The sequence below is a fragment of the Lynx rufus genome, unplaced genomic scaffold, assembly GCF_022079265.1.
Source record: "Lynx rufus isolate CCGP_SWC_20201006 ecotype Redwood Valley unplaced genomic scaffold, mLynRuf1.p SCAF_6, whole genome shotgun sequence".
Taxonomy (NCBI): Eukaryota; Metazoa; Chordata; class Mammalia; order Carnivora; family Felidae; genus Lynx; species Lynx rufus.
This window is the reverse complement of record NW_025814878.1, coordinates 6,671,502-6,684,361: the sequence shown is the minus strand read 5'-3', so window position 1 is coordinate 6,684,361 and position 12,860 is coordinate 6,671,502. Positions and strand designations below refer to the sequence as shown.

General features: G+C 36.3%; 1 protein-coding gene across 8 annotated transcripts in view; it reads left to right on the top strand.

Moving 5' to 3' along the window:
• SCAF8 (SR-related CTD associated factor 8) overlaps positions 1-12,860 on the top strand; it is a 239,137-nt gene that overhangs the window by 40,667 nt on the left and 185,610 nt on the right. For all 8 annotated transcript variants that reach the window (XR_006966251.1, XR_006966250.1, XR_006966249.1 and 5 more), the window contains one exon: positions 12,029-12,190. Coding sequence is in view for 3 of the 8 variants with exons in the window: in XM_047102746.1 (XP_046958702.1) it covers positions 12,029-12,190 (162 nt within the window). In the remaining 5 variants the exon portion in view is untranslated. The remainder of the gene's footprint in view (positions 1-12,028; positions 12,191-12,860) is intronic.

Below are 12,860 nucleotides of genomic sequence, written 5' to 3'. Positions count from 1 at the left end.
ATTCCATTTTCCAGGGTAAGCAGAGGGAGATGAAGTTGAAAACAGCTGTCTTACACACATGTAGTAGTGCTTTTTATAAGCAGTCTTGGTGATCAGTGCCCTATTCATGCCACAGTTTGGGACAGGAGTACATAGTGCTTAAAATTTTAAAAATGGTATTATGTTTGTACTTTACTGTAATTGAATTTAGGTTTTGTACTCTGCCCATGTCCATGTGCCTAGATGTAACCACAACCAGTTTGAGAATCAGTGGTATATGGCATTAAGGATTCAGCAAGGTAGCAGTGTTTCTTAAAAATAGTTGACCGAGAGAAGGATATGTGAATCAAAGTGAGGTGACTGTGTCACTAAACTAGGTAGGTAACCTTGAGTAAATCAATTAACCTTTATGTGATTCAGCTTTTATCTAATGTCTTGGTTTCTCAATACTTAACGGTATTAGTAAAACATATTTTGAGATGAAGAACTAGTGAAGTGAGGCTAAGACACAAGGTAAAATAAAATAATAAGTGTGCCATGTGTTTTAGGCAAATCACAGTATAAAATAAAAACGTTGGTGATTTGGAAAATACCCCTGTTCTAAAGCTTTTAAAAGTTTTTTTTAAAACATTTTCAAATGTCGGGGCACCTGGCTGGCTCAGTTGGAAGAAGAGCATGCAACTCTTGATCTTGGAGTCATGAGTTTGAGCCCCACATTGGGTGTCAGGATTACTAAAAATCGATAAATAGATGAACTTACAAAGACATTCCAGATGTATAAAGCGGTGCATCTTAAACCTTTTTGTGCGTAGGATTTAGCTAGGGATCTTTTTTTTTTTTTAACTTTTATTTAAATTCTTGTTAGTTAACATATAGTGTAATAGTAGAATTTATTGATTTATCATTTACATGTAAAATCTGGTGCTTATCACAAGTGCCCAGGCCTTAATACCCATCACCCATTTAGCCTATCCCCAGCCCACCTCTCGTCTAGCAACCCTTGGTTTGTTCTCTGTCGTTAAGAGTGTCTTATGATTTGTTTCCCTGTCTCTATTTTCTGCCCCCCATGTGTTCATCTGTTTTGTTTCTTAAATTCCACATATGAGTGAAATCATATGGTATTTGTCTTTCTCTGACTTATTTCAGTTAGCATAATATACTCTAGCTCCATCCATGTTGTTGCAGATGGCAAGATCTCATTCTTTTTGATGGCTGAGTAATATTCCTCTCTCTCTCTGTGTGTGTGTGTGTGTGTGTGTGTGTGTGTGTGTGTGTGTGTGTACACACACACCACATTTCTTTATCCTTTCATCAGTTGATGGACATCTGGGCTCTTTCCATAATTTGGCTATTGTTAATAATGCTGCTATAAACATCAGAGTGCACGTACCCCTTCAAATCAGTTTTTTTGTATCCTTTGGGCAAATACCTAGTAATAGCCGAGTTGTAGGGTAGTTCTATTTTTAGCTTTTTGAGGAACCTCTGTACTGTTTTCCAGGGTAGCTACACCAGTAGCCACACCTAACTCCTAACTCCTGGGGATCATTAATCTGTTCTCTCTCTCTAATTTTGCCATTTCAAGAATGTTATGTAAATGTACCCTTTGAAATTGGCTTGTTTTGCTCATTATAATTTTATTAAGATCCATCCAAATAGAGCTTATGTCTAATGGTTCCTTCTTTTTCATTTTTTTCCCCCTTCTTTTCATTTTGAGTAACATTCCATGGTACTACGCATGTACCCCGGTGTGTCTACCCCATCATCTGAGTCGTTTCCATTTGGGGGGGCTGTTACTAATAAAGCTGCTAGGAACATTTGTCTATGGATTTTTGTGTGAATGTAAGTTTTCATTTCTCTGGGAAAGTAAGTGCATGTTTCATTTTATAAGAAATTGCTTCTGTTTTCTAGAATGGCTGTACCATTTTATAGTCCCACCAACAATGTATGATCCATCCAGTTTCCACATTCTTGCCGTCATTTGGTGTTACCACGATTTTTTTTATTTTAGCTATTCTGATAAGTGTATAGTAATGTCTCATTGTGGTTTCATTTGCATTTAGCTAGTGGCTGATGACATTGAACATACTTTCACATGCTTATCACTTGGCATTTTCAGTGAAATATCTTTTTGTGTCTTTTGCCCATTTTCTAATTGGATGTTTTTTTTTACCATAGGGTTTTCAGAGTTCTTAATATTCTAGATGTAAGTCCTTTGTCAGTATTATGGTTTGTAAATATTTTTTTTTACTAGTTGGTAACTGGTCTTTTCATTCTCTTAACACGCAGGTGTTTTGCAGAACAGAACAAAGATTTTTTAGTTTTGATGAGGTTCCAGATTGCATATAATTTTTTAATACTAGAGGAAAACTTTTTTTCATCCTGTTCATTTAAAATAAATTTTTTTAATGTTTATTTTTGAGTGAGAGAGAGAGTGAGAGCGAGAGAGCATGAGACGGGGAGGGGCAGAGAGATAGAGGGAGACACAGAATCTGAAGCAGGCTCCAGGCTCTGAGCTGTCTGCACAGAGCCTCACATGGGGCTCAAACCCATGAACTGCGAGATCTGAGCTGAAGTCGGTTGCTTAACCAACTGAGCCACCCCAGGTGCCCCTCCTTCCTATTCTTACTTGAAGTTTAGTATTGGGGGTGGGAGACAGATAAAACTTAAGTAAAAATGTAGCAGTAGTGGTTGTGGTAGGGAACCAGAAGCCCACTTCACTAGTTTTGTTTTCTGCCCCATAGCCCTTGAGGCCATTGCATAGATACTTTGTTCTATGGAACCCAGTTTGTAAAACCACTGAATTAGAGTATTGCTTATAGTCAGAAGTACTATTTTAACAAATTTGTGAGAGGGTCCATTTGTCAATGTATATAGTCAAATGAGAGATCTAAGAAAAATTTGAAGTATGAATTAATGATATTAAACTTGTAATTTTGGGTATCCTCCAACTCCAGAACACCACATATTAGCTTCTCTGTACTGTCCCTTCACCCACCATAGACAGTGCAAGGAAAGGAGAAGTCTGGCAATAGTTTGATAATGTGTTACCTGTGAGTCTAGGTTTTAGCTGTGAAGGATTTATAGATTAATGAGAGATAGTAATAAATGAAAAGATAAATCAACAATATATGATGGTATTCCACAGGCTAGAAATACTACTTGAAAGTTTACTCTGGCCTCTGGCCTCAGGTGTAGGTTACACAAAGATTTGGGCACTTGGCCAGAGAGGGTTTGAAAACAAATTTTTAGATTCTCACTTTCCTTGTGTACTTGTTACTAAAATTCCTTTGCCCCAGGATATTTTAGATCCATTCTTTTTCCCATACACCTTATATATAGATTTCAAATATATCTCGAGCTTATCAGTCCTTGTTAATGTTTTGCCTATTGTTTTTTAGTTAAGAACTTGAGGATGTTTATATAAATGTTTCTTTTTTAATATGACATATTTTAACACGTTTACAGAAAAGTGCAGAAAACACGTAAAGCTAAATTTTTTAAAGTTACCTGTGTAACTACCACTCAGTTCAAGAAATAGAGCTTTGACTAAAGTCCCCAAATGTCTCTTCTTGATCATATCCCTTTAAGTGAACATAGTCTGAATTTTATGTTAGTCATGTCCTTGTTTGGCCTTACAGTATTACTGTATAAGTCTTAATTCTTAAACAATGCTGTTTAACCTGTGTTTTACTTTTGCATAAATGGAATCCTGTATTATGTATTCTTTAGTGCACTAACCCTTTATCTGATAAATCATTTGCAGATATTTTCTTCCATTTGGTCAGATGCCTTTTAGTTTTGCTGATTGTTTCCTTCGCTGTGTAGAAGCATTTTATCTTGAAGTCCCAATAGTTCATTTTTACTTTCCCTTGCCTCTGAAGATATGTCAAGTAAGAAGTTGCTGTGGCCAGTGTTAAAAGGTTGTTGTTGCCAGTTTTCTCCTCTAGGATTTTGATGGCTTCCCGTCTTACGTTTAGGTCTTTCATCCATTTTGAGTTTATTTTTGTGTATGGTATAAGAAAGTGTTCCAGGTTCATTCTTCCGGATGTTGCTGCCCAGTTTTCCCAGTACCATTTACTGAAGAGACTGTCTTTTTTTCCATTGGATACTCTTTCCTGCTTTGTCAAAGATTAGTTGGCCATATGTTTGTGGGTCCATTTCTGGGTTCTCTATTATGTTCCATTGATCTATGTGTCTGTTTTTGTGCCAGTACCATACTGTCTTGATGATTACAGCTTTGTAATACAGCTTGAAGTCCAGAATTGTGATGCCTCCAGCTTTGGTTTTCGTTTTCAGGATTGCTTTGGCTATTCAGGGTCTTTTCTGGTTCCATACAAATTTTCAGATTATTTATTCTAGCTCTGTGAAGAATGCTGGTGTTATTTTGATAGAGATCGCATTGAATATGTAGACCGCATTGGGTAGTGTCGACATTTTAACAATATTTGTTCTTCTAGTTTGTAAGCATGGAATATTTTTCCTTTTTGTTGTTGTTGTTGTTGTCCTCTTCAGTTTCTTTCATAAGCTTTTCTGTAATTTTCAGTGTATAGATTTTTCACCTCTTGGTTAGGTTTATGCATAGATATTTTATGGTTTTTGGTGTCATTGTCAATGGGATCGATCCCTTGATTTTTTTCTGCTTCATTATTGGTGTATAGAAATGCAACCGATTTCTGTACATTGATTTTATATCCTGAGACTTTGCTGAATTCATGTATCAGTTCTAGCAATTTTTTGGTAGAGTCTTTTGTGTTTTCCACATAGAGTATCATGTCGTCTGTGAAGAGTAGAAGTTTGATTTCCTTCTTGTCGATTTGGATACCTTTTATTTCTTTGTGTTTTCTGATTGCTGAGGCTAGGACTTCCAACACTATGTTGAATAACAGTGGTGAGAGTGGGCATCCTTGTCATGTTCCTGACCTTAGGAGGAAGGAACACTCTCAGTTTTTCCCCATTGAGGATGTTCTTAGCGATAGGTCTTTCGTATATGTCATTTATGATCTTGAGGTATGCTCCTTCTATCCCTACTTTCTTGAGGGTTTTAATCAAGAAAGGTTGCTGTATTTTGTCAAGTGCTTTCTCTGCATCTATTGAGAGGATCACGTGGTTCTTATTCTTTCTTTGATTAGTGTGATGTATCACATTGTTTGGTTTGTGCATATTGAACCAGCCCTCTATCCTAGGAATAAATCCTACTTGATTGTGATGAGTAATTCTTTAATGTATTGTTGGATTCGGTTTGCTTGTATCTTATTGAGAATTTTTGCTTCTGTGTTCATCAGGGATATTGGTCTGTGGTTCTCCATTTTAGTGCAGTCTTTGTCTGGTTTTGGAATCAAGGTAATGCTGGTCTCGTAAAATGAGTTTGGAAGTTTTCCTTCCATTTCTGTTTTTTGGGACAGCTTCAAAAGAATAGGTGCTAACTCTTCTTTAAATGTTTGGTAGAATTCCCCTGGAAAGCTATCCAGCCCTGGACTCTTGTTTGTTGGGAGGCTTTTGATTACTGATTCAATTTCTTTACGGGTTATGTGTATGTTCAAATTTTCTATTTCTTCCTGTTTCAGTTTTGGTAGTTTTATATGTTTCTAGAAATTTGTCAGTTTCTTCCAGATTACACAATTTGTTGGCGTATAATTGCTCTTAATATTCTTGTATTGTTTGTATTTCTGCGATGTTGGTTGTGATCTCTCTTCTTTCATTCATGGTTTTTATTTGGGTTCTTTTTTTCTTTTTGATAAGTCTGGGTAGGGGTTTATCAATTTTGTTAATTCTTTCAAAGAACCAGCTCCTGGTTTCATTGATCTGTTCTACTGTTATTTTAATTTCAGTATCATTGATTTCTGCCCTAATCCATTATTTTCTTTCTTCTGCTGGTTTTGGGCTTTATTTGCTGTTCTTTTTCCAGCTCTTTTAGGTGTGGGTTTAGGTTGTGTATTTGAGACCTTTCTTCTTTAGGAAGGTCTGGATTGCTATATACTTGCCTCTTATGACTGCCTTTGCTGCCTTCCAGAGGTTTTGGGCTATTGTGTTTTCATTTTCATTGACTTCTGTATATTTTTAAATTTCCTTGGGGCGCCCGGGTGGCTCAGTTGGTTGAGCGTCCGACTTCAGCTCAGGTCATGATCTCACGGTCCGTGAGTTCGAGCCCCGCTTCGGGCTCTGTGCTGACAGCTAGGATCCTGGAGCCTGTTTCAGATTCTGTGTCTCCCTCTCTCTCTAACCCTCTCCAGTTTGTGCTTTGTCTCTCTCTGTCTCAAAAATAAATAAACGTTAAGAGAAAAAAAATTAACAATTTCCTGTTTAATTTCTTGATTAAACCATTCATTCTTCACTATGGTGTTCTTTAATCTTGAAGTATTCATGGTGTTTCCAAATTTTTTCTTGTGGTTGATTTCGAGTTTCATAGCGTTGTGGTCTGAAAATATGCAGTGTATGATCTCCATCTTTTTGTACTTGTTGAGGGCTGATTTGTGTCCCAGTATGTGATCTGTTCTGGAGAATGTTCCATGTGCACTCAAGAAAAATGTGTATTCTACTTTAGGATGAAATGTTCTGAATATATCTGTTGAGTCCATCTGGTCCAGTGTGTGCTTCAAAGCCATTGTTTACTTGTTGGTTTTCTGCTTAGATGATCTGTCCATTGCTATAAGTGGGGTATTGAAGTCTCCTACTACTATGGTATTATTGTCAGTGAGTTTATGTTTTTGATAATTGATTTATGTATTTGGGTTCTTTCACATTGGGGGCATAAATGTTTACAATTGTTAGGTCCTCTTGGTGGATAGACCCCTTAATTATGATATAATGCTCTCTTCATCTCTTGTTAGTGTCTTTATTTTAAACTCTAGTTCATCTGATATAAGTATAGTTACTCCAGCTTTCTTTTGATGACCATTAGCATGATAGATCCCTTAATTTCAATATGTGGGTATCTTTAGGTATTAAATGGGTCTCTTGTAAGTAGTATATAGATGGGTCTTGTTTTCTTATTCATTTTGATACCCTTTGTCTTTTGATTGGAGTGTTTAGTCCATTGACATTAAGAGTGAGTACTGAAAGATATGACTTTAGTTGAATTTTGTTGCCTTGTAGACTTGGTGTTGTTCTCTGGTCCTTTCTAGTCTTTTTTATTCTGTTTGTCTTTTCTCCACTCAAAGAATTCTTAAAATTTCTTACAACCTGAGGCGCCTGGCTGGTTCAGTCAGTGAAGCGTCCAACTTCAGTTCAGGTCATGATCTCAGGGTTTGTGAGTTCGAGCCCTGCACTGGGCTCTGTGCTGACAGCTCAGAGCCTGGAGCTTGCTTCAGATTCTGTGTCTCCCTCTCTCTGCCCCTCCCCAGCTTGCACTCTGTCTCTCTGTCTTTCTCAAAAATAAATAAATGTTAAAAAATTAAAAAAAAAAAAAAGATTTCTTGTAGGCCTGATTCAGTTGTCATGAACTCTGTAGTTTTTGTCTGTCTGGGAAACTCCTTATCTCTTCTATTTTGAATGACAGCCTTGCTGGATTAAGAATTCTTTCTGATTCAGCACATTGAATATATCCTGCTACTCCTTTTGGTCTGCCAAGTGTATGTGGATAGGTCTGCTGCGAACCTGATTTGCCTTCCCTTAAATGTTAAGGACTTTTTTTTCCCTTGCTGCTCTCACAATTCTTTCCTTGTCTGTGTATTTTGTGAATTTGACTATGATATGCCTTGGTGATGGTCGGTTTTTGTTGAATCTGATGGGATTTCTCTGTGCTTCTTGGATTTTGATGTCTGTGTCCTTTCCCAGACTAGGATAGTTTTCTGCTATAATTTGCTCACATAAACCTTCTGCCCTTTTTTCTCTCTCTTCATCTCTGGGACTCCTGTGGTTCAGATACTATTCCTTTTTAAAAAGTCACTGAGTTCTCTAAGTCTTGTATCATGCTCTTTTGTCTTTGTTTCCCTCTTCTTCTGCTTCATTATTCTCCATAATTTTATCTTCTAGATCACTGCTTTGCTGCTCTGCTTCATCCATCCTTACTGTCGTGGTGTCCATTTGATATTGCATCTCAGTCATAACATTTTTAATTTCGTTTGGACTAGATTTTACTTCTTTTATCTCTGCAGAAAAGAATTCTTTGCTTTTTTTCAACCCCAGCTAGTATTCCTATTATCGTGATTCTAAATTCTAGTTCAGACTTCTTGGAACTTCTGAGGTTGCACACTTTGGGAAAACTTGAATCATCAGAAGTCTCAAAAATGACAGAAAAGTAGTGTGTTTACCATCTAAAAGAAGATACCACTTATTCTTTACACTTATTTTGTGTTTCCAATTTAAGTTATGTAATTAAATGTTGTTTCCTTAAGTAATATGTAGATTGGTTCATAGCAGTAAAGATCTTGTAGGCTCAATTATATATGTTTAGTATTTGTTGAACCTTCCTTCCCAATCTTTGTAGCTTTTATTTCCTTTTATTGTCTTATTGCATTAGCTAGGACTTCCAATATGATATTGAAAAGCATTGGTGAGAGGGGCATCCATACCTTGTTGTCATCCATACTTGGTCTTAGTGGGAAAACTTTTAGTTTATCACCAGTGAGTATGATGTTAGTTGTAGGTTTTTTATAGAGCCTGTATCTCTGGATCATGGACTTAACACATGCTTCTTAGTTTTTCTTAATCCTTCTTAGGCAGGACAGGATGGCTATAGTAGACTGGAGTTGGGTATTCTTCCTCCGGGTCATTGAGGCTCTGGTTAAATAGATTCTCCTGAGTGCATACCTTCTTAAGAACAGAATGCTGCTGGCTATCTCAAAATGGTTCCTTTTCTCCCCCTTCTGCCAGAAACAGGAGAGGATTTTTCTCTGGTGTTCACTTTGAGAACTCATGTAGTGTCAGGTATGGCCGTGTCCTGGGAACAGCCCTTTACTACATGCTTTTGTCAGCATCCTTCAGTGCTTTGCAAGTACAGCCACGTGCTCCTGGTTTTACCATTCTAGCTTTGTTTCCTTTAATGTTAACTTTTTGATTTTTTTTTAATGTTTTATTTATTTTTGAGATAGAGACAGAACATAAGCAGGGGAGGGGCAGAGAGAGAGAGGGAGACACAGAATCTGAAGCAGGCTCCAGGCTCTGAGCTGTCAGCACAGAGCCCAACATGGGGCTCGAACTCACAGACTGTGAGATCATGACCTGAGCTGAATTTGGACACTTAACTGACTGAGCCACACAAGCGCTCCTAATGTTAACTTTTAATAGCTGAAAATGGCAGCACAAATTCTAATAATAGAATTGTTATATAAATGCTATGTGTTATATAGTACTGATCTAGCTGCGTTTCAGGGAGGAGACAAGCTGAGAGTCTCCATGCTGCTCTGCCATCTTGATTGCAGTCTCAGTCTAATGAATCATTAGATTATGTAATAGTTCATATATTGCAAAGTATGTGGTCCAAGTAACCTACAGAGTATTTTTGTCAAAAAACCCTGACTTTGATGGTATTCACATAATAGCTTAGATAACATTAGAATGAAAATCACAAAATATGTTCAAAGATGCATTCTCCCTGTGTTACTGCCTTTCTCTCCCTTTAAAAAGGGCTATTTCTGAAGCACAAAAAATTAGAAATTACTAGAATGTAGTTTGAAGATGTTATAACTGAAAACTCAATATGACATAAGTTTATGCTTATTATTTAAAGAGTAAAAATTTCTCATACCAGTGGAAAGCCTTAAGAATTACTGCATTTTTAGTACTGATAGAACTTGAAGAGAAAATTGAAAAAACATTTCACATTTTTGTTTTTAATTTTTCCTTAGGTTTCTAGTTGTGGACTTAGCTACGTTTAACAATTATTAAGTTATTTTAAAGCATGAGGTCATACTTAAGAATTTTTTGTCATTTTATGTGACTAATAGTACCTAATCTATAAGTGAGGGAAAATCTGTCCCACAACATTTTAATGTATAGTATATCTAAAGATCCTGTGGATGAAGAAATGTTTTTTCCCTTAGGCCTTACAGCTTATTACTAAACTGCTAATATATTTTTGAAGCTTTGGAATCTTCACAGTAGGCCATAAAGGTCCATTTATTATCTTATGCACTCATGATTCTTCTGTGTTGTGAGTTTGTAATCTGAGTTTTTGTACAAATCAAAGAAAAAGATGCATTTCTTAAAAATTTAGTACATTCATTACTTAGCATTCAGTATTAATTTCTGAAGTTCTTATGAGCAACTTCTAAATTCTCTTCAGTCTTACTCTCAGGGTAGTTATTTATATGAAATTTCAGATTATTTTGTCTTTAGGAAAATTAAAATGCCAATAAAATATTTAATAAATAATTATTAATCACTTATCTATATTTGTGGCATTAGGGAATAGATACATTTTAACAAAATGAATATCCTGCTTTTCATTAAATTTAAAATTTTTCTTCTCTTTACTAAGATACATTTTTTGCTTGGTTAGGTTTCTGTTTCTTTGAATGTATAGTAATCAGGAAAATAGCCTTGGCCAGATACATGAGCTGAAGGACAAATAATGCTCAATGTTTTTGGAACTTGAGGGAAAACTATTTCAGACTTTCAAAAACCTTAACTTTCAACCTTTAGGTAGGTTCACTTAAAGCTTTAGTATCCAAACACCAACATTATTGCCCTTCTATGAAATATTTCAAGTTCTTAACAGTCAGAATGTTGCAATAGATACTGTGAACTGGTGCTAAAGGACTCCTCATTTTCTTGAGTAAATAAGACTTTAAGGATAATGTTCTTGAAGAGTATTTGAAAGGAGGTGCCTGGGTGGCTCAGTTGGTTAAGCGTCCAGCTCTTGGGCTGTGCACTGATGGTGTGGAGCCTGCTTGGGATATTCATTCTCTCTCTCTCTCTCTCTCTCTCCCTCTCCCTCTCCCTCTCTCCCTCTCCCTCTCTCCCTCTCTCCGTCTCTCCCTCTCTCCCTCTCCCTCTCCCCCCTCCCCCCCTCTTGCCCCTCCCCTACTCACACTGTCTCTCTCAAAATCAATAAACTTAAAAAAAAAGAGTATTTGAAGGAACAAATGAAGCATCATCTTGTCTTTTTGCAGAATGGAATCACTCATTGTCTCCATTGATAATGCCATTAGAAATGTGTGTGTGTGTGGGTGTGTGCGTGTGTGTTGGGGGTGGATTGAGGTACTTGAGTTTCCAAGGATTTTTCAAGAATGTAATTGTACTTTAGTGCCATATATGATTGCCAGGAAGTTACTTTAGGTGAAATACTTAGCTAATTACACCCGAAAGTTGAACCTTGCAGCCATGATTCCATGTTAAGTAACATATGCTTGAGAAGCAGGTTTTCTTATGCTTCTGGATATAGGGACAAACCAGGGGCAGTAAGCTTAATAGTAAAAGGATTCTTCATTGTGCTCACCTGACCAGATAGGCTAGAAAAGCTTCTGGCAAGAAAGTAGGAGGCTTATATTATATTCCTCAATTTGGGTGGTGGAGAAGAATGTTCAGAAACATTTATCAGTGGAGTAGCTAAAAAATATTTTTATAGGATAGATTCTTGTAATCACAATGGTAGTTTCTTATCTTTCTTACAGGTGTGGTAGTTGAGAAAACTTTTGAGACTTTAGGGTCGGTGTATATACAGTGTTATAGTTTGTCTTGTTATTTGTTCCTTCCTTAGTACAGAAACCCCTTTGTTACACATTTCAGATGAAGTTTAATACATGTTGGCCGTGCTTTTTTCTAGAGCTCTTTCCTAAATTTGCTGCTTCCTTCCTTGTGGCTTTTCAAAATCATTAAAGAAAAAAATTTTTCTTATAACAGTGCCTTATTTATTCTTTTATTTGTCATCCAAGCTAGTTATGCAGTACTATTACAGAACTTAGGTGATTGGCAGTTGAACTGGGTGTCTGGAGTAGCCAAAGTAGATTGTTTAAGATGCTATTCTAGAGACAGATGGTGTGGAATAGTCAGTGTCTGAATATTCATTATGCCTACATAAGCATTGTTTCTGTACTTGTATAGGATTTATAATGAAGGTTACCTTCCTTCTCATTATTCCTTCCCTTCCGACTCTTCTTTTTTCTATCAGTGTAAACCAGAATACAAGGTACCTGGACTTTATGTTATTGACTCTATTGTACGACAATCTCGACATCAGTTTGGTCAAGAAAAGGATGTGTTTGCACCCAGATTTAGTAATAACATCATTAGTACTTTCCAGAATTTATATCGTTGCCCTGGGGATGATAAGGTATGCTTTTTTTTTTTTTTTAAGTCATTATATTACCTTTTGGTCTTAATGAGACTCTGGATTATCTTAATTTATGATTTTGTTACCCTTAAAGTAATTTTGAATTTAAATATTTAGTTATTACACTATCCATGTTCTGAGATTCTTAGAATCTTCTGAAAGTGGAGAGATGTAGATGATTTTGCTAATTTTTAACTTATTGAAGCAGTTGGTTGGTGTTAAACTGGCTATAATAAGCTTTTGGAAATACACTAAAAGCTTATTTATTTGCACACAAAACTAATTCAGTGTTTTGATATTTGACCTGAGCTGATATGCACCTATTAAGTGTCTATGAAACATGGGTCTGCCAAGCAGTTGATAGAAAATAACTGCATTTATTTTGTTATGGTGGAGTTTCACCAGTGCCAGAAACCACACTGCTGCCTGCCAGTCTGAGTGAATAAATATTCCATACCACATAAAAAGAAGGCTTTGGAACCTGACAGAGAATAAAAAAGTTTATGTGTGTCCAAAGATGTTAGAATTTTACTTATTTTGCATGCTAATTTGGAAATTTAGTAATCTCTTCTGATAGGTTGATTGCACTGTTAAATTTTTAAAAAGTCATGTAAGATAAGGACTTTGTCCTGAAGTTCGTTATTTGTTTAAAAAATAAAGTTAAAATGAC